Consider the following 21,916-nt stretch of genomic DNA (forward strand, 5'->3'; position numbering starts at 1 on the left):
TTTAAAATCCACAGTCAATCACGCTGCCCGACGACCTGAAAAAAAAAAATTAGCTCTCGCTGACACGGAGGCTCTATGCCTACTGCAGGTTCCTCCGTTTGTTAAGCACCCCGCCTGCAGACCCCGACTACCACAGCCCAGGGTTGTCGGGAAGAGGCCCTTGTTCCCATCAACATGGGGACAATGTGCTATGGGGTGGTGACACAGTGCCCCCCCGCCCCAAAGCACCCACCTCCCCATGTTGAGGGCAAGGGGCATGGTATGGTTCAGGGGGGTGCTCGCTCACCCCCCCCTTCCTGACCTGCCAGGCTGCATGCTTGGATAAGGGTCTGGTATGGATTTTGGGGGAGAACCCTACGCCATTTTTAAAAAAACATTTTTCTATTGCTGGACAATTGCAGGCATTCTTTTCTTTACATTCATCTGTCAGTGGGGAGGCCCGCTGACAGATGATGACTCACGGTTGTTAAGGACGTGAGCAGTCGGCTTCCCGGCCCGCTGCTTAACCAGCTATTTCTTCACACAGAATTCAGATCGATCGATCGTTTTTTGATGGATCGGAATTCTGATTGTTCTGAAAAGTTGGAATTCGTTAGAAAACGAATAAACAAAACAAATTTTAATGGATTTCAACAAAATTCATTATCTTTTTTATTCAGAGATTCAGATACATCCAAATCTTTCGAATAACCAAAAATTCGTCCAAATTTGTATTTTGGACCGAAACGAATTGCACATGTCTGGTCTTTACCATTACTTTCTACATATTAATCATCATACACACAGAAAGCACATTTCATACTTAACCAAAGAGATACAATCATATAACTTCAGTAGCATTTATAACAAGGCAGATAACATGATCCAATGGCCCGTTCACACTATTGTGTTGCTGAAATGTGTGGCAATGCCAGTCACATGCCTTGGTGCAATGTAGTGCCATTCAGAATGTAGTGTGCAATATTCTGCCAGAAATGGTACTAGGCAGCCTATTCAAATGAATGAACTGCCTTCACATAATGCAAAATAAAGCGCAGTATAACATGCTAGTATTAATACACTGCAATAGTGTGAATGAGCCCTAAATGTTATCAAGCCAGCCAATTTCTAAAATGTTAATTTGCTTGCTGGTACCTGCTTTGGTGGTCAGTGTTTGCACTTTGCTCCACTCACTCCATGGCCCCTGGTAACAGCTAATATTATTATTCTGCTTCAATTGTACACGAACCATCAATGAGTAATCACTGCTTGGCTTAAGATGTTTATCAAGCTGGAGTATTACACTGGGATCTTGGTTGACTGGTATATTGATTGGGGCATTTGGACAATTATCGGGGATCTGTTGGTAAAAAAAAATAGCATTAGACCATTGAAATCATACAAAGTCAGAAGAGAACTTCAACTAAACCCAGGTTCACACTGAGCTATGGGAATGAAGCCGTGCGAGTTCAGATCATTTCACTCCCGCATGTCAGTCCTGATTTTGGCGGGGATTTCACAGACATATGTGCGGGTTTCTGCACAGATGTCAATGGAAATCACACCCCAAAATCCCAAAAAGTAGCACAGAAACTACATGTAAATGCAGTGTCGCACCAATTAGGATGGTGACATTGCCGGCAATTGCAACCGATTTGACATGTCAAATCGCATGTCAAAATGCACCAATGTGAAACAAGGCTAAACAGTGTTCTGTTAATTGGCAGCGGGGGGGGATGCTAAAAAAAACAAAACTAGCACTGCAGGATTTGAGACTAACAGCTGTCATAGGCAGAGTACACTGGAAGTACAGCAATAAGAAAAGTATTTTGAAGTAATCCAGCCATTTCTTATAACTGAGTTGAGGTAACATTTCCTTAATCATCTAAGCTTACAAAAATCTCTGAGCCTGGAGTTTCACTTTAACTAATATTTTTGAATCCTTATTGAAGGGGTTGTAAAGGTTCACGTTTTTTCACCTTAATGCATCCTATGCAATATCGGCCCCCCGAACCCCCCCATTTTACTTACCTGAGCCCGTTCACTCCTGCGCTCGCCCCCGATTTCCTCAGCGTGGCCGTTGATTGGCTAGAGTGGATGGATTGAAAGCAGCGCAGCCATTGGCTCGTGCTGCTGTCAATCACATCCAATGACGCGGCGTGCCGCGGGGCGGGGCTGAGTGATACAGTCAGAGGCTATAGCCGCCAGCTGTATCACGGGAGCGTGCCCGCAAGAACTAAACAGAACTAAGCTCTCTCGCATGAAGGTATTTAGTTCTTGCAGGGAGGAGCTGAGACAGCTGCCGAGGGACCCCAGAAGAGCAGGTTCGGGGCCACTTTGTGCAAAACGAGCTGCACAGTGGAGGTAAGTATAACATGTTTGTTATTTAAAAAAAAAAAAAAAAAAAAACCTTTACAACCCGTTTATATTCCATCAAATTCTTATCCATGTATAAAAAGCTATAGCAATTGTAATCACCATTTTTATGTACCATTTAAAGAAATTAATGCATGTCTCTGTAATTTTCTTACTAGTAATCTTTACACTAATCCTAAAGAAGTAGTCAATACAGTGCCACGAAACATGCTGATGGTGTTTAATTGCCTGTTAATGATAAAAACTATCCTTTGGATGAGTTGGCTGAGTTCTTAAAGTGGTTGTAAACCCTTTATGCCGCGTACACACGAGCAGACTTTACGGCAGACTTTGCCCGGCGGACGGGATTTCGTCGGACAATTCGATCGTGTGTGGGCTCCAGCGGACTTTGTTTTCTCAAAAGTTGGACGGACTTAGATTTGAAACATGTTTCAAATCTATCCGATGGACTCGAGTCCGGTCGAAAAGTCTGCTTGTCTGTATGCTAGTTCGACGGACAAAAAGCCATGCTAGGGCAGCTATTGGCTAATGGCTATGAACTTCCTTATTTTAGTCCGGTTGTACGTCATCACAGCTGAATTCGTCAGACTTTGGTTGATTGTGTGTAGGCAAGTCCGTTCATTCAGAAAGTCCGTCATAAAGTCCGTCAAAGTCCACCGGGCAAAGTCTGCCGTAATGTCCGCTCGTGTGTACGCGGCATTACTACCACTTTTACATACAGGTAAGCCTAAAATAAAGGTTACCTGTAGGTACCGTGAATGCCTCCTAAACTTGCACCGTTAGGAGATATTCACTATATCCGCATGTGCCAACGTCATTGGCACATGCGCTCTAAAGAAACGGCTCGCTCGTGCCGTTACTTCAGTAGCTGTGCCGTGACCGGCGGGAGCGAGGTCATTGCAGCTCTGGCCAATCACAGCGCCGGAGCCCGCTAACCCGGAAATAACTCCGGGAGACATGTCACCGGTAACAGCGGTGTATGGGGTGACCCGTGCAACAGCTTCGTTCTAAGGTAAGTATTTTATAATGAGCTAGTGTGCGATGCATACTAGCTCATTATGCCTTTGCTTTGCAGGTTGTTTTTTTTTTTTTAGAGCATTTACAACCACTTTAAAACACCTTTGCAACATTTTTTTGTGGTGAAAAGTGCTGATATCAAACATCTTTCACGTTTGTGATGTCCATTTGTCCATTTGGCACCCTAGCAACCTGTACGTTTTTGAAGCAGCAATAATATTATATTGTCACTTCCCTGCCCTAATTGTTTGACACATTACCAAAGACATTGCTTACAAAGAAGTATTATAAAACATTATATAAACCACATAATTAATAATACTTGAACTTAAAAATATAAGTCATTAAAGGGGTTGTAAACCTACGTGTTTTTTCACCTTAATGCATCCTAAGGTGAAAAAACACCTGGCAGTGACTGGCCCCCCAGCCCCCCCCCCCCCCGGTTTTACTTACCTGAGCCCTAGAACTTGACCCACGGGGACACGCTGTCTCTCTGCCCGGGGTTCTCGGCTCTTGGTTGGATAGATTGATAGCAGTGCAGCCATTGGCTCACGCTGCTGTCAATCAAATCCAATGACGCGGGCCTGCATTCAGCCTCTATGAAAGGTAATCCCCCGGGAGAGTGATTCTCCCAGGGGGTTATCTGATGTGGGGAGGCGTTGCAAGAGCCGCAGAAGGACCCCAGAAGTCGGTGTTCGGGGCCACTCTGTGCAAAATGAGCTGCACAGTGGCGGTAAGTATGATGTGTTTGTTATTTAAAAAAACAAAAAACAAACCCTTACAATCACTTTAAAGTGTATGTTCCCCGAAAATTTCAAATTGCTGATATGTGTCTATGTTACCTTGTACTTGCATGAAAAAGTATCCTGTTTTTTTTGCATTTGTCTCTTTGTGTGAAATACTTGGTGATCCTGCCAGACCTCCTGCTTTCATATTTTCAATTTACCACACCGGGCATGGAAGCACATCTATCCCAGCATGGTCAGTTTTCTTCTTAGGAGCATAGCCTGCCTGTACTCCAGTGGTCAGATTCGTGCTGTCATGGCCCTGTGTAGCTCTTCACTAGGAAGATCAGTCTACTGCTGTCTCTCTGCCTACTACTGATACCCCTCCCCTGCACAGCTCCTCACTGGGAAGATCAGTGTGCTGCTGTTTCTCTGCCTCCTGCTGACATGCCTCTCTGCAGTCTCCACCCCAGCTCTTCTCCGTCCCTTATGCAGCAGAGAACAGAGGTTATGTGATCACTTGTGAAAGTTTTTTATTTATAATGTATGCATACACTTTGCCTTTTTTTTCTTCATTTTTTTTAAACAAAGTAGTTCTTTTAAAAGGTAGGGGCTTACATGTGCTTACTCTTTGAGCCCGGGTTCACACTATATCGGGCTGCGGATCGCACAGGAGTGCTGTGCGTCCCTGTTCCCCGTTTCAGGGACGAATCAGGGCTGATTCTATGCCTGAATTCGGCCCTGAAACGGAGCCAAAGATGCACAGCGTTTTTGTGCAGTGCGCTCCGCAGCCGCCCCGGAGATATGTGAACCGGCTCCATAGGGAGCCAGTCACATTCTCCTGCTATGCGAATTAGAAGTGCGGAAACACACATCTAATTCGCATGGGTGTGAACCCGGGCTGAAGATGCCTGACTGTATTCCATTACATTTTTTTTTTTTTTTAAATTGAATGCATACTGCTAAATTAGCAGCTTACCGTTTACATGCTGTGCTGTACCTGCCAGGGAAAAAAAACAAGGAGGGCCATTCCTGAGGTAGAACATTCATTTTACTGTTGGGATCAACAGGTAATATGAGGGATTAAAACCAAATCATTTTGAACACAGAGAGACTAGCAAACATTACATTAATATGCTAGACAACATATAAGGTTCTAGCTTTTGACCAGAGATACAGTTTCAAAAAACACTCAACATTCAGAATTAGCAATTGGAACACTTTGCTAACATTAAAACATTAATAGATAATGACACCTTTTAACCTCCTTATTATATGGCTGCCAATTCATAATAAGCTTCTACAATATGTGCTAAAATGTGATGTTGTGATGTTTTGAGTTTTTCATCTGTTCATTGACTTAAAAAATTCAAACAGCTGGCTGGCCTGTCTTGTCTTTTAAAATGGTTATTGCTATTATTAAAGCAGTAGTAAAGCACGCTTTGTTATTTTTTGCCTACAGGTAAGTCTATAATAAGGCTTACCTGTAGGAAAATTATCTCCTAAAAGTACACCATTTAGGAGATATTCACCCTGCAAGCAGCCGCTGACGTCACCAGTGCAAGCGCTCTGAAGGTACAGAATGCCGTGCCGGACCTTCAGAGCTTCTTGCCAGAACCAAGGGCTCCCGCAAGCATGCGCGGGAGTGACATCATCGCGGCTCCTGTCACTCACAGCCCTGGAGCTTGTGAACCCAGAAAACAAAGGCCAGGGGAAGAAGTCAGCCCTCTCAGCGGTGACCGGGTGTCACTGGAAGGGCTTCAATCTAAGGTAAGTATTCCATAATGTGCTAGTATGCATTGCATTATGCCATTGTCTTACAGGTGTTTTTTTTCTTTTTTTTATTCCGCACCTACTGTACTCTTTAAAGCTCAACACTCTGGTTATGTGCTCCTGGGCCACATAAATGTAATATTTTTGTAGAACAAACCTCCTTTACTTTCCGATCATTCAGATTCCAGTAACAGAGTTCATAAACATATTGAAAACTTTCTGAAGTGGTGCTATTCCAAGAATGTCTCTTCCAAGAAACAATGAAAACTTCTCCTTCCTTTGTTTCATTGATTGTCAAGTTTATGGGTGGCAGTTTATCTGAGAAAAAAAAAAATTACTAAAATATATCCAAATATAAATTACAAACAGACAACGAGACCCTTTAGTAAGTTAAAACTCCAAAATAAGGAATATATAGACAAACAAAATGGGACTATAATTCACTGTTAATTCCACTCAAGGGGACAAATTATTTTTTACCGGGTAATGGAGCACAATTTAGAGAATAGATTAAAGATAAAAATGTACAATTAAAGGATATAATGATAAAAAGTAAAATATGTACATATCAAGAATTGAAACACAAGAGGGAACTAATGACACTAAATGAATGGCGGTATCTACAGCTAAGACACTTCGTGACAACATTGCCTCAACCTATTAGATCAGAAGAAGAATTGTTTCCATTTGAACTGTGTAACTTACAGATGATTTTAAAGCATTATATTTCTTGGATCTATACAATACTTACAGAGAGTGCAGAGCCGAGAATACCGCCATTCATTGAAAGATGGGAAAAAGATACATATAAAAGAGCAACAATTAAACAAAGTATTGGGAGCTGTACATAGCCTGGCAGTGGACATTGATACGACAGAAATTAACTATAAGTGTTTGGCTAGATGGTATATAACCCCCATTAAAGCACAAAAATATCAAACTGAGAAATCTGCACTGTGTTGGAGGGGATGTAGTTCAAGGGGTAACATGGTTCATATTTGGCGGGAATGCTCAAAGATACAGGATTACTGGCAGAAGGTACAGCAGTACATAAAGGAGATTGCGAAAACAGAGATAGCCAAAGACCTGTGGCTTTGTTTATTCCAAAACACAAATAGTACAAGAAAACAATATAAGAGCACAATAGTACCATATATATTGAATGCAGCAAAAGAATTCCCCAAAAAATTGTTAGACCCTGAGAGTCCCACGATGAGGGAATGGTTTGAAAGAATTGAGTATACATACAAAATGGAATATTTGTGTAATAGTAAAGAGGACCAAATGGAGAGATTCTCCAGCATTGGGGCAAAATAAGTAGAGCTTAGGAGAACGAGGAGATATACCAAGATGTGGGGTGAAGAGAGGTGTGGAAAATATGGAAATTCAGGGGGAAAATCAGAAGGAGGGAGGAGAAAGGAGAGAGTGGTAAATAAAAAGAGGGTGGAGAGGAAGGGAAGGGGGGGGGAAGGGTAGGGAAGGTCAGGGGATGTAAGGTATATACATACGGTATATAAATGCTGAACATGTGAAAGTTATAATAAATTTTGTATATGGAAAATCAAATCAAGTAAAAAATAAATAAAAAACTCCAAAATAATTTTAAAATAAAGACACCAATATATCATTCAGGTAATTCCACAAAAATCAACTGACTTCCTTTTAAAAATGAAACTTGCTCTTCTCACTGGCTTTATTATTTTCTAGGTCACTGACCTAGAACAAGCATGTTGATCTAGAAAGTCAGAGAGAAGTCAGAGGCCCCTATCTGCATATTAGTTTCAGGTCAGTGAATCAGAAAGTTACAAAGTCATAGAGTCAGTGTGACAGTCAGCTATCTAGCATTTTAAGAAGGAGGTCAAGCAATGGTAGCCTGCATGTTTCTTTCATGACAGGTTTCCTTTAACATCACACTGACCACTAACCCTTAAGCTAACCAAATTCCTAAATGGATCACTAAAACTAAATCTAATTCTAAAATGTAATCAAAAATATTAACCCACTCTTAAAGTGGAACTAATATATCAGGCCTTGGGGGCGTGTCCAAGATGGCCATCTGAGAGGACGCGCATGGACTGAGCTCCGGCTACCTACCCTGCTATAACGGCTCTTTTCCTGCAGACCGAGCACCCAAAACCTGCCACAACTGACGGGAGAGTGACTCAGCCTGGGATGACCAAGGGCAAAGGTACCAAAGCCACCCGTAAGTCTATTGCCGTTGGCAAAAGCAAAGCCCCAGACTGAACAGTGCCTGACTCCCGCTCCCGTTACTCCGATCCACATGGCGTCCCAGACGGACAGATCTGACCCCGCTCTCTCAGAGCAATCAAACTTTACTGCTCTCATGCAGGCGATAACTACCTGCCAGTCCACCCTGACGGGGAAAATTGAGTCGGTACAACTAGACATCAGCCTCATCAGGTGGGACGTGGACTCCTTTCGCGCCAGGCTGACTGAGGCCAAGAGGCGCGTGGGAGATTCGGAGGACATACTGCGGGATCACTTAGGCTCTCTCCGCACCCTGCAGACTAGAATGAAGCTGCTAGAAAACAGAGCAGAAGATGCGGAAAACCGCAATAGAAGGAACAACCTTCGCATAGTGGGGTTGCCTGAGGAGGTGGAGGGCTCAGACCCCCGGCCTTTACCGAATATCTCCTGCGCACTCTTCTACCACGTGCGCAGTTCTCGCCATTTTTTGTAGTGGAGAGGGCACACAGGATGCCTGCTGCCCGGGGAATCCCGGGAGCTCCTCCACGTACATTCATCCTATGCCTCCTGAACTTTAGGGACCGGGACCAGGTCCTTCGTGAAGCCAGGAAGATTGATGGCCTAAAGTATGAAGGAGCAAGCCTCATGATTTTCCAAGAATATTCGATTGATACCCACAAACTCAGACGATCTGTCGACCACGTAAAGCTGAGTCTCCGGAACAGGCATATTAAATACAGCATGCTGTTCCCGCCCCGACTGCGAGTGCAAGATGGTAAAACAGTGCGATTTTTCACCTCACCAGAGGATGTTTCGCAGTGGCTGGAAACTCTGCCCAGAGGATAACTTCATCTGTAAGCTACCCCACTATGGGGCTTTTGTTTTTCCATACACCCCTTATCATATGCTGGGTTCCCTGAGGGCTATTCTAGTGTCCCCTAGTTTGCCATGGGCCGTGTTGCAGATAGACCCTCCCCGAAACTTGTTCTAGTACTTTGAACTTGCAGCAGACTCTGTAGCTGAACTCATGGTCACCATAAGGGAACCTAGTAAACCTGCCAGTTCACTAAGGGATGTAATGATGTCCCTCCTGTTCCTGTTAGCAACCAGTACAGTTAAAGATTGTGTCCCCGGCTGTGTTCGGGAGAAATACTGACTCTGCAGGGCCCGCTTATCCTGAAGATAGGTCCGGCCGGACTCTATGTGCTAGGACTACGGTTCTCATGGTGTTCCATTTGACACGTACCCCTATGGTAGTTACCAGGGGTTCAGGTTTTGGGGGGTAGACACACCGAAGTTTGGGGGGGTGTTGTCGGGGAGGGGGGGAGGTTTTCTGGTGAACATTTCATCTCTCTAAAATGATCTTTTACTCTCATTGTTTTTTCTGTGTTTCTTTTTAGATATGTCGGTTGCAATGGTGTGGTGGTGCTCTCCCACCACTAGGGGGCGGGGGAACCTTGAATACTCACATACTACTAATGGCTGAGACACTACTTCCTCTGAAAACACTGTATGTCTGTATACTGCTGATCCGTTATCCCTGGTTATGTTCTAGAAACCTATTATGGCTCTGTTAACCATTTTATCTTGGAATGTTCAAGGTTTGAACTCCAAGATTAAGAGGTCGCTGGTTTTCACATATCTCAAAAAGCATTCACCGCAAATATGCATACTCCAAGAGACTCACTTAATTGGGAGCAGGGCGCTGGCCCTTCGGAAACCCTGGGTGGGCTCTTATTACCACTCCACATACTCTGCTTTTTCCAGGGGGGTCAGCGTCCTGGTCCACAAGTCTCTCCAGTTTACCCTCCTGGACCTGCACTTAGACCCAGAGGGTAGGTACGTGGTACTACATGCTACCTGCGACAGGCTTGAGTTATTGTGGGCCTTTACATACCCCCCCAGCCACAATGGCACTACTACACAAAATAACCCCGATATTGGCACTTTATCCAGGGGCTGGGGTTTTATTAGCTGGAGACTTTAACATGACCCCAGACCCCACACTGGATAAATTTAACACAGGCGTAGAACGGGGCCCTCCTTTGTCAAGGTGGATGGAAATGTATGGGCTGCAGGATGTATGGAGGTGGAAGTATCCAGGTGTCAAACAATATACATGCCACTCTGCCACCTATGCCTCTTTTTCCAGAATAGATTTGATGCTCGCTGATGGCTCGCTGCTCTCCCGCACTCAGGGGGTGGAGATTTTACCCCAAGGCATCTCGGACCATGCTCCAGTGCTTCTGAGGCTCAGTACTGGCTCATCTTCTGGCCTTCCCCTGTAGCGACTCTTGGGGTATTGGGTGACAGATGAACGTGTGGCCCCCGTGGTGGCGGTGGAGCTGGGAGCCTTCTGGGAGCGTAACCATTGCTGTGGGATGCCTACAAGACGTATGCACGGGGATAATATCAGGGCCTCATTGCCAGGGTTAGAAAGGACTCCAGATTGGCGTTAGAGGCTCCAAAAATGAGGACTTTGAAGCTGGAAAATGACTATGTGCATGGTAGAGATGAGGCGACTTACGCAGGCCTGCAGTCTGTGCATAGGGAAATCTCCCTGCTGAGAACCGAAGCTAGTAGGAAAATATTATTGAGTCAGACGCAGCGAATATTTGAGCAGGGAGAGAGAACAGGTAGACTGCTTGCATGGTTGGCCAAAGAACGAACCTCAATCTCCCACATAGCTAATATTAAGGATGAACAGGGTGGCTTGCTCTCGGACCCCCAACAAATCAAAACTATTATGAGACCCTGTACATGTCCAGAGCTAACTATATCCCTGAAGCACTCACATTGTTTCTGGACCACATTGACTTCCCAGAGCTCTGACTCGGATCGGACCATGCTAGATAGTCCTGTAACCTTCAAAGAGGTTCAAGCTGCGGTGACCTACCTTCAAACAGCCAAAACTCTGGGCCTGGACGGGATACCGGCAGAATTTTACAAGACTAATGCTGAGCTGGTCGCAGTTCCACACCCTATTGCTATCCATGTTGGAGGAGGGATGTCTCCCACCCACTATGTCCGAGGTGGTGATCGTTGTGATCCCTAAGCCTAATAAAGATCCTGCCCTCTGCTCTTCATACCGCCCCTATATCACTACTCAATGTAGATGCCAAAATTGTTACTAAAATTCTTGCAAATAGGCTTAATTCGGTAATCTTAACTTTGGTTCACGGAGATCAAACAGGTTTTATGCCAGGCAAGGGTACTGACAAACATACATCAGCTATACACGTATATTTCCTTGGCAGCAACTGAGGGGTCACAATGGGATAGTAGCATCGGTCGAGTGGGAATTCCTATGGCGAGTCCTTGAGAAATTTAATATTTGTCCCAAATTTATTACTTGAATAAAATTACTCTATCAAGGGCCCACAGCCAAGGTGCAAACTAACGGCCTCCTCTCAGCTAGCTTCTCCCTAGGTAGAGGCACGAGGCAGGGATGCCCCCTCTCCCTGGGTCTATTTGCCCTAGCCATAGAACCCCTAGCTATTCTCCTGCGGGCTTCTGACGTGGTTGGGGGGCTGTGGGTGGGTCCACTGACTGACAAAGTATCCCTCTATGCTGATGATACTCTCCTATACCTCCCGGACACATCCACGTCCCTAGAAGAGGCCCTTAGACTTATTGATGAGTATGGCTCTTTCTCAGGTGTCAGAGTTAACTGGGATAAATCCATACTCTTCCCCCTCTCCCAGACAACTTCTCCCTTATTCACTCATACGCCCTTAAAGTGTACCACTAGATTTTGCTATTTGGGAATAGAGGTCCAGAGGGATCCCAAGTTATACCTTGAAGATAACGTATATCCGGTACTCCACAATCTCATTACCAAATGCCAAACCTGGAAATCCCTGCCCCTGTCCCTGGTCGGTAGGATCAACTTGCTAAAAATGACGTTCCTCCCCAAGTTTCTGTAAATTTTCGTAATACCCCTGTTCCTATTCCCAACTCCTTTTTTCGGAAGGTAGACCAGACGGTGAGCATCTTCATATGGGTCGGAGCTACCCCTAGAATTGTCAAAACTACCCTCCAGCTGCCCCTCTCTCTCGGAGGACTTGCAATGCCCTGCTTTAAACAGTACTATTGGGCATCGGTGCTGGTAACGGTAAGATGATGGTTTACCCAATCACGTTCCAATTCGTCTGTGAACTTGGAGGTGGCAATCTTGGGCTCATATGCTGCACTTAGCAATCTAGTCTTTAGAGGCCCGAAAGCACACCCAGACATTACTACCCCTATGTGCACTATGGTTCGGGTATGGTCGCAAGTTACAGCTAAGCTAAACACACCTACCACCCTCTCGCCATATACACCACTATGGGGGAACATAAGATTGGGACATCTGCACTCAGTCCCTGACACTGCCATCTGGGCTGGATATGGCATTAAAATTATTCAACACATAATGCCAAATGGCACACTCCTCATGTTTAATTCTCTGCGTGAAGAATTCCTGCTTCATTCCCGAATGTTCTTCTGATACCTCCAGTTGCGTCACGCGGTGCAGTCACAATTCCCCGCAGTAAATCACACAGAGTGGAGAGCTTTCTAATATCTAAAAATGCTGACCGTATCCTATCCTCCTTATATCTGCTGATCTCCTCTGAGGAATCCAGTAGCGGAGCAAAGTTGTTCCAAAAATGGAAGACAGATTTTCCAGCTCTAGCAGATGACGACTGGGAGGAGGACATCCAACAATATATACCCCTAATGATCTCCGCCAAAGATAGATTTATCCAGCTTAAATTCATACACAGAGCGTACTACACCCCCCAGTGGTTCTCCAAAATATACCCCATGCACTCAGATAGATGCCCAAAATGCTCCACTGAGCTGGGAACTTTCCTTCATGTAGTCTGGGCTTGCCCTGTTGTGCAAAAGTTCTGGGAGGGAGTGGTCCTAGAGATCAACTCCGTGGGGAATCTATCACTGGGACTGGACCCGCTGGTCCTGCTCCTGGGTATTTTTGGCAGAGTGGCATCAAACATACATAAACAGCTGTTCGAGTTCTATGCAACGTTCTATGCCAGAAAGGTTATCCTCCTTAACTGGAAGCAACCAGACCCTCCTGGGGTCTCACAGTGGAAAACCTTGGTGGATTCCATCCTCCCCCTATACAAGATCACTTATATGAGTCGCAAATGCCCCAAAAAGTTTGACAAGATCTGGGGTGGCTGGGTAAAAAGCTAAACCACCACCAGAGAGGGAGAAATGCTTGGTGGCCTTGGTATCTGCCCTCCCCATTCCCCCCCCCCTTTTTCCGTTCCCCCCCCCCCTCCTGGGTTCTACCCTTCTCGGATCCTAGATAAGGGACGGATTCTTCTCTGACCATCTATCTCCTCCTTCTCCTTCATCTCCCCCCCACCCTCCCCCACCGCTAAATTCCTTTTTTCTTTTTTTTTTTTCTCTCCCCCTGTTCTTGTGTAATGTACCTATGATGACTGAACGCATGTTGAACTTTTATGCACACTACTGTATACTAACTTGATCTTATGTTGATGTATCTGATGTAATCTGAGGGAATGATTGTACACCGATTGTTATTGAATTATTGGAAAATGTATGATGCATGTTTGTATTGTACACCTTGTTTCTCCTTATGGAGACAAATAAAAACATATCTGTTAAAAAAAAATAGTCAGTCAGTCCTCCTCCCATTCCAAAATGCTGCATTAATGCTAAAGAAAAAGAACTTGTAAAGGAGGAAAGTTAAAAAAATATATACTGTACTTGCCTTACCCTCAGCTTCTCCACAAGAGAGGATAAAGTTGTGACTCTTCAGGCTGGATACTAGGAGTGCTGAGTATTGCCAATATTATACAAAGATGCTCTTGAACTGGTCAGTGGATAAAAGTTTCAGTTTCGTATCGAATACAAGTTTGACTCAAACCCAGTCTTTTCACAGTTCAGCAAACTACTAAAAAAACTGTCCATAATCGGCAAGCTTGCCCACATATATCCATAGCTACTGTTTGCAAATAGTGATGAGTGAACGTGCCGTTCACTGGATGTTCATTAAACACTTTAAAATTTAACCCCCTAATATAGTGCCTTAATCCCATTGAAGTCTATAAGAGCTGAATCTTCTAATACAGTATTTTTAGATCACTTTTTAAGCTTTTGGGTAAAAAAAAGGCATGTGTAGCTAGGCAGTGCCATTGGGGACAAAAAAAAGCAATGCTCAGTGGGGAGTAGGGATGAGCCGAACACCCCCCGGTTTGGTTAGCACCAGAACCTGCGAACGGACTGAAAAATTCGCACGAACGTTAGAACCCCATTGACGTCTATGGGACTCGAACGTTCGAAATCAAAAGTGCTAATTTTAAAGGCTAATTTGCATGGTATTGTCCTAAAAAGGGTTTGGGGACCCGGGTCCTACCCCAGGGGACATGTATCAATGCAAAAAAAACGTTTTTTGGGGCGCAGTGATTTTAATGATGCTTAAAGTAAAAAAAAAAAGTGAAATATTCCTTTAACCACTTCCCGCCCGCCCTATAGCGGATTGACGTCCGGGAAGTGGTTCTGTTATCCTGACTGGACGTCATATGACGTCCAGCAGGATAACATGCCGCAGCGCGCCCCCGGGGGCGCGCATCGCGGTGATCGGTGGAGCGGTGTGTCAGTCTGACACACCGCTACACTGATCTTGGTAAAAAGCCTCCGGCGGAGGCTCTTTACCACGTGATCAGCCGTGTCCAATCACGGCTGATCACGCTGTCAATAGGAAGAGCCGTTGATCTGACAGACGCAAGTAGAGGAGAGCCGATCGGCGGCTCTCCTGGCAGGGGGGGTCTGCGCTGATTGTTTATCAGCGCAGCCCCCCCGCAGATCACCACACTGGACCACCAGGGATTGCCACTAGGACCACCAGGGAAGGGGCAACATGTGGATGGCCAGGTATGTACCCCATGGCCATCCACATGTGCCCAGTGTGCCAAATCTGTGCCAATCAGTGCCCACAAATGGGCACTGATTGGCACGATTATGTTGCAGTGATGCCCAGCAATGCCACCCTTAGGGGCATCACTGCAAACAAGTAATGTCATCAGTGCCACCCATCAGTGTCCATTCATGCCACCTGTCAGTGCCCATCCGTGCCCATCAGTGCCCATCTATCAGTGCCCATCCGTGCCCATCTGTGCCAACTATCAGTGCCACCCATAAGTAACCATCAATGCCACCTACGAGTGCCCATCAATGCCACCTATGAGTGCCCATCAGTGCCACCTAAAAGTGCCCATCCGTGCCACCTATGAGTGCCCATCAGTGCCGCATACCAGTGCCACCTATCAGTGCCCATCAGTGCCACCTATCAGTGCCCATCAGTGCCGCCTATCAGTGCCCATCATCAGTGCCCGTCAGTGCCACCTCATCGGTGCCACCTCATCGGTGTCCATCAGTGCCGCCGTATCAGTGCCCGTCAATGCAGCCATATCAGTGCCCGTCATTGAAGAAGAAAACGTACTTATTTACAAAAAGTTTTAACAGAAACAAAGAAAAACTTGTTTTTTTTCAAAATTTTCGGTCTTTTTTTATTTGTTGCGCAAAAAATAAAAACCGCAAAGGTGATCAAATACCGCCAAAAGAAAGCTTTATTTGTGGGAACAAAATGATAAAAAATTTGTTTGGGTACAGTGTAGTATGACTGCGCAATTGTCATTCAAATTGTGAGAGCGCTGAAAGCTGAAAATTGGGCTGGGCGGGAAGGTGTCTAAGTGCCTGGTATTGAAGTGGTTAAATATCGTACCTGGGGGGGTATCTATAGTATGCCTGTAAAGTGGCACGTGTTTCCCGTGTTTAGAACAGTCCCTGCACCAAATGTCATTTTTAAAGGAAAAAAATCTCATTTAAAACTGCTTGCGGGTTTAATGTAATGTCCGGTCCTGGCAATATGGATGAAAATAAGTGAGACAAACGGCATGGGTACACCCCAGTCCATTACCAGGCCCTTTGGGTCTTAAACCCCGCACCCAAATTAAAATAAGGAAAGGTGTGGGGCCACCAGGCCCTATATACTCTGAACAGCAGTATACAGGCGGTGCAAACAAGACAGGGACTGTAGGTTTGTTGTTAAATAGAATCTGTTTGTAATTTTGAACGGGTACATTTTTAACATGTTTAGCTCCAGCCAAAAAATCTTTTTTAAGCTTTTTGGAAAACATAGGGAAGGGTTATCACCCCTGTGACATTTGTTTTGCTGTCTTTCCTCCTCTTCAGAAGATTTCACCTCACTTTTTGTCCCAATGACAAATGTTTTTTGAAAATTTGGGTTTTTTTGTGGAACAAGGATTGGAAAGCATCAGTGGAAATGAGAAATGTTTTTCCCATATTAACTCTTACAGGAGAGAATTTCCCTTCCTAGTCGTAGATTTCATCTCACTTCCTGTTGTCTCCTTCCGTTTGTAAGTAGGAGTCGTTTGTAAGTTAGATGTTTGAAAGTAGGGGCCTGCCCTATATAATCAGCAGAAATTTGGGCCTTAGGTGTTGTTGTGGCCACAACACTGTAAGCCCTCACAGGGCCCTGCTGTGAAATATTAGATCAAGAATTGTAATTACATGCCCCTGTTGAACAGGGGCAGAAAAATTGGGCCTTTGGTGGTGGTGGTGCTGGTGCCACAGCACTGTAAGTCCTCACTCGCTCTTGGTGGGTGCAGAAATGGGCCCTGCTGTGAAATATTAGATCAAGAATTGTAATTACATGTTGAACAGGGGCTGAAAAATTAGGCCTTAGGCACTGGTGCTGGTGCCACAACACTGCAACCCCTCACAGACACTTTAGTTGGAACGCAGGAACGAGCCCTGCTGCAAAGTATTGCATCAAAAATTGTAATTACACGCCCCTGTTAAACGGGCAGAAAAATTGGGCCTTAGGCACTGGTGCTGGTGTCACAACACTGCAACCCCTCACAGATACTCTAGTTGGAATGCTAAAATGAGCCTTGCTGCAAAGTATTGCATCAAAAATTGTAATTACACGCCCCTGTTAAACGGGCAGAAAAATTGGGCCTTAGGCACTGGTGCTGGTGCCACAACACTGCAACCCCTCACAGATACTCTAGTTGGAATGCTGAAATGAGCCCTGCTGCAAAGTATTGCATCAAAAATTGTAATTACACGCCCCTGTTAAACAAGGGCTGAAAAATTGGGCCTTAGGCACTGGTGCTGGTGCAACAACACTGCAACCCCTCACAGATACTCTAGTTGTAACGCAGAAACGAGCCCTGCTGCAAAGTATTGCATCAAAAATTGTAATTACACGCCCCTGTTAAACAAGGGCTGAAAAATTGGGCCTTAGGCACTGGTGCAACAACACTGCAACCCCTCACAGATACTCTAGTTGTAACGCAGAAACGAGCCCTGCTGCAAGGTATTGCATCAAAAATTGTAATTACACGCCCCTGTTAAACAGGGGCTGAAAAATTGTGCCTTAGGCACTGGTGGTGGTGCCCAGAACCAAAAATGTTCTTACAAGCTATCAGCGCGATGATTGAGGAGGAAGAGGATAATTTCTCAGGGATAGTCACTCAGCATCAGTATAGGCAGTCTTTGAAGGGATCTGAGATTTCAAAAAAAATTATTCGGTTACATCAGCATCAGGTGCTTGGTAGCTGGTGGTGATCCAAGACTGATTCATTTTTATGAAGGTCAGTCGATTGACCGAGTCGGTGGACAGACGCACCCTGTGATCGGTTACAAAGCCTCCAGCAGCATTGAATGTGCGTTCCGAAAGAACACTGGATGCAGGACAGGCCAGTAGCTCAATTGCATACTGTGCAAGCTCTGGCCAGTGATCCATCCTCAAGACCCAGTAACCCAGAGGATTTTCGGTGGGAAAGGTGTCCAAGTCAGATCTTGCCCCTAGGTATTCCTGCACCATGTAAAACAGACGCTGGCGATGGTTGCTGGAACCGATCATACCTTGGGGCTGCGGACCAAAAAATTGTCTGAACGCATCAGTCAGACAGCCACCTTCTCCACCGCTCCTTCTTTGACTGCCCGAAGCCTCAGCAACACGTTGTCCAGAAACAGGAGTTTGTAACCTCCCAGTCTCTGGGAACGCGTTGCACAGACCTTTCTGCAAGGCCTCCCGAAGATGTTTCGTCCTCTGCTCCCTCTGCGATGGCAAGATAAGGTCTGCAACCTTACCCTTGTAACGTGGATCAAGGAGGGTTGCCAGCTAGTATTGGTCCTTCTCCTTGATACCACGAATACGAGGATCTTTACGCAGGCTTTGCAGGATCAGGGAGGCCATGCAGCGTAGGTTTGCTGAGGCATTCGGTCCGGAGTCCTCTGGGTCACTAAGGACGACATGGTCCGCAGCCACCTCCTCCCAGCCACGTACAAGTCCATGTGTTTCTTGGGACTGATCCCTTAAAGACTGCTGCTGATGCTGAGTGCCAGGCTCCACCTCCATACTGACACAATCTTCCTCCTCCTCCTCCTCGTCCTCTTCCTGTGTGATCGGCGGGCACGCAGGAACACTGTCTGGATAAAGGGGGCCTTGAGAGCTAAGGAAGTCCTCCTCTTCCTGCCTCTGTTCTGCCTCAAGTGCCCTGTCCATTATTCCACGCAGTGTGTGCTCCAACAGGTGGACAAGGTGGACAGTGTCACTGATGCATGCACTGTCACTGCTCACTATCCTCGTGGCCTCCTCAAATGGTGACAGGACAGTGCATGCATCCCTGATCATGGCCCACTGGCATGGGGAAAAAAAACCAAGCTCCCCTGACCCTGTCCTGGTGCCATAGTCGCAGCATGGCCAACGTTGAGTTCCACCTGGTGGGCATGTCACAGATTAGGCGGTTCTTGGGCAGGTTAAACTCCTTTTGGAGGTCCGTCAGCCGAGCACTGGCATTATATGACCGGCGGAAATGCACACAGACTTTCCTGGCCTGCCTCAGGCCATCCTGTAAGCCCGGGTACCTGCCCAAGAACCGCTGCACCACCAAGTTAAGGACGTGAGCCAAACAGGGCACATGGGTCATTTGTCCCTGTCGGAGGGCAGAGAGGAGGTTGGTGCCATTGTCGCAAACCACCATTCCTGCCTTAAGTTGGCATGGTGTCAACCACCTCTGAACCTGCCCCTGCAGAGCTGACAGAACCTCTGCCCCAGTGTGACTCCTGTCCCCCAAGCACAACAGCTCAAGCACCGCATGGCATCTTTTGGCCTGCGTACTTGCGTAGCCCCTTGAACGGCTACGGAGCACCGCTGGTTCCGAGGACAAAGCACAGGAAGAGGCCATGGAGGAAGAAGAAGAGGAGGGGGTGGAGGAGAGAGGTGTGCCACAATCATTAGCATTTTGGAGGCGTGGTGGCGGAACAACCTCCAGCACTACTGCACCTTGTCCTGCATCCTTCCCAGCTGCCAGCAGAGTCACCCAATGCGCCGTGAAACTTAGGTAACGTCCCTGTCCATGCCTGCTGGACCATGAGTCAGCGGTAATATGCACTTTACCGCTGACCGCCCTGTCCAGCGAGGCATGGACATTGCCTTCCACATGGCGGTAGAGAGCCGGAATCGCCTTCCGTGAGAAAAAGTAGTGTTTGGGTACCTGCCACTGAGGAACCGCACATTCCACAAACTCACGGAAGGGGGCAGAGTCTACCAACTGAAAAGGCAGCAGTTGAAGTGCTAGCAATTTTGCCAAGCTAGCATTCAACCGCTGCGCATGTGGATGGCTGGGAGCAAACTTCTTTTGGCGGTGCAGCAGCTGGGGCAGGGAAATTTGCCTGGTACAATCTGACGTCGGTGTACCAAAAGCAGATTGCCCACAAGTACTTGGCTGTGACACACCTAATTCTACACCTTCATTCCTCTCAGTGCAGGTCTCAGAGAGGACTGAAGGTCTAGTGGGGTTGGAGATCTCAGCTGATGAGGAGCAAGGAGAGGTCCTATTTGTTCTTTGGTGTGGGTCTTTTAGATACGCTTGCCAACGAACTGCATGGCAGGTCAACATATGTCTGGTCAATCATGTGGTACCCAAGCGGGAGATGTTTTGGCCACGCGAGATATGCTTGAGACATATGTTGCAAATAGCAGCGGTGCGATCTGATGCACTCGTCTCAAAAAAGCCCACACCAAAGAACTTTTTGAATAACGCGCAGAGACTGCATCGCCCTGCACATGTGAAGCTTTGGGGTGTGATGCAGTCAATGTGCTGCCCTTAGGCTGGCCCCTGGAGGGCATCCTGCCTCGTTGGTGATGTGCCGCCTCCTCCTCCTCCTCCTCTTCCTCTCTCCTATCAGGCACCCACGTTGAGTCAGTGACCTCATCATCCCCTCCCTCCTCATCACTGGAGCAAACCTGGCAGTATGCTGCAGCAGGGGGAGCATGACTGCCAGATTGCTGTCCTTCTTGGGCCCCCCCTCTGTCCGTGCTCATGTTACTGCCTTCATCAAGCTCAGTATCATCATCAGAGCCTTCCAAATGCTGGGCATCCTCCTGGAGCATGTACCCAACACTGTGGTCAAACAGTTCGAGGGACTCCTCAGGAGGACATGGTGGGGCTAGGGAAGGAGTCACTGATGACATTGAGCCGAGGGAAGAGGCCGCTGCTTTGCCAGACAAAGTACCCTGGGCATGGGTGAGAGAGGATGAGGAGGATGAGGACGGCTTGGTCATCCACTCGACCAAGTCTTCCGCATGTTGCGGCTCAACACGGCCAGCTGCCGAAAAAAAGGCCAAGCGTGTCCCACGGCCACGTGCTGATGAGGATGCACCGTCTCCACGACCAGCACTAGACACAGAGCCTGCTTGCCCTCTCTTATTGGCTTGTGACTGTCTGCTTCTCCTTCTTGGCCTTCCAGACATACTAATGGCCTGTAGCTGCACTAAGCTGGGATATATATATATATATATATATATATATATATATATATATATATATATATGTACTGATACTGCAGCTAGCAAAATCAACTGCCTGCCTGTAGTATGAGAACACCACCAACCTTCTACAGGTAGCTTTAGCTGAACACTGTGCAGAGCTCACAAAAAACTAACTTGTAGCTTTTTTAGCTGCCTGCGGTAGTGATAGGATCAGGAAAACACCACCAACCTTCTACAGGTAGCTTTAGGTGAACACTGTGCAGAGCTCGCAAAAAAATAACTTGTAGGTTTAGCTGAACACTGTGAGGTGGACGCACCACACTAACTTGTAGTTTTAGCTGAACACTGTGAGCAGGACGCACAGCACTAACTTGTAGTTTTAGCTGAACACTGTGAGCAGGACGCACTGCACTAACTTGTAGCTTTAGATGAACACTGTGCAGAGGTCTCACTACACCAACTTGTAGGTTTAGCTGAACACTGTGAGCAGGACGCACAGAACTAACTTGTATTTTTAGCTGAACACTGTGAGCAGGACGCACAGCACTAACTTGTAGTTTTAGCTGAACACTGTGAGCAGGACGCACTGCACTAACTTGTAGCTTTAGATGAACACTGTGCAGAGGTCTCACTACACTAACTTGTAGGTTTAGCTGAACACTGTGAGCAGAACGCACCGCACTAACTTGTAGGTTTAGCTGAACACTGTGAGGTGGACGCACCACACTAACTTGTAGTTTTAGCTGAACACTGTGAGCAGGATGCACCCCACTAACTTGTAGGTTTAGCTGAACACTGTGAGCAGGACGCACTGCACTAACTGTAAATAGTCTAGCTGCCTGACTGTGGTACTAACAGGATCAAAATAACACCAGCAATTTTATTCAGGTAGCTGTAAATACTGTAACAAGACAAGCCTGCCTGTCAGTAAGAAGATAACAGGAACGGATCTAGCTGAACACTGTGAGCAGGACACACTGCACTAACTTGTAGCTTTAGA

At 46.4% G+C, this 21,916-nt stretch overlaps 1 protein-coding gene across 3 annotated transcripts in view; it reads right to left on the reverse strand.

Moving 5' to 3' along the window:
* The window catches only part of LOC141133259 (cytokine receptor common subunit beta-like), a 159,451-nt gene that overhangs the window by 43,716 nt on the left and 93,819 nt on the right, over positions 1-21,916 (reverse strand). For all 3 annotated transcript variants that reach the window (XM_073622526.1, XM_073622524.1, XM_073622525.1), the window contains 2 exons: positions 6,028-6,188; positions 1,135-1,339 (listed from right to left, as the gene is read on the reverse strand). In XM_073622526.1, coding sequence (XP_073478627.1) covers positions 1,135-1,339; positions 6,028-6,188 — 366 coding nt within the window. The remainder of the gene's footprint in view (positions 1-1,134; positions 1,340-6,027; positions 6,189-21,916) is intronic.

This window comes from Aquarana catesbeiana, linkage group LG03 (genome assembly GCF_042186555.1).
Source record: "Aquarana catesbeiana isolate 2022-GZ linkage group LG03, ASM4218655v1, whole genome shotgun sequence".
Taxonomy (NCBI): Eukaryota; Metazoa; Chordata; class Amphibia; order Anura; family Ranidae; genus Aquarana; species Aquarana catesbeiana.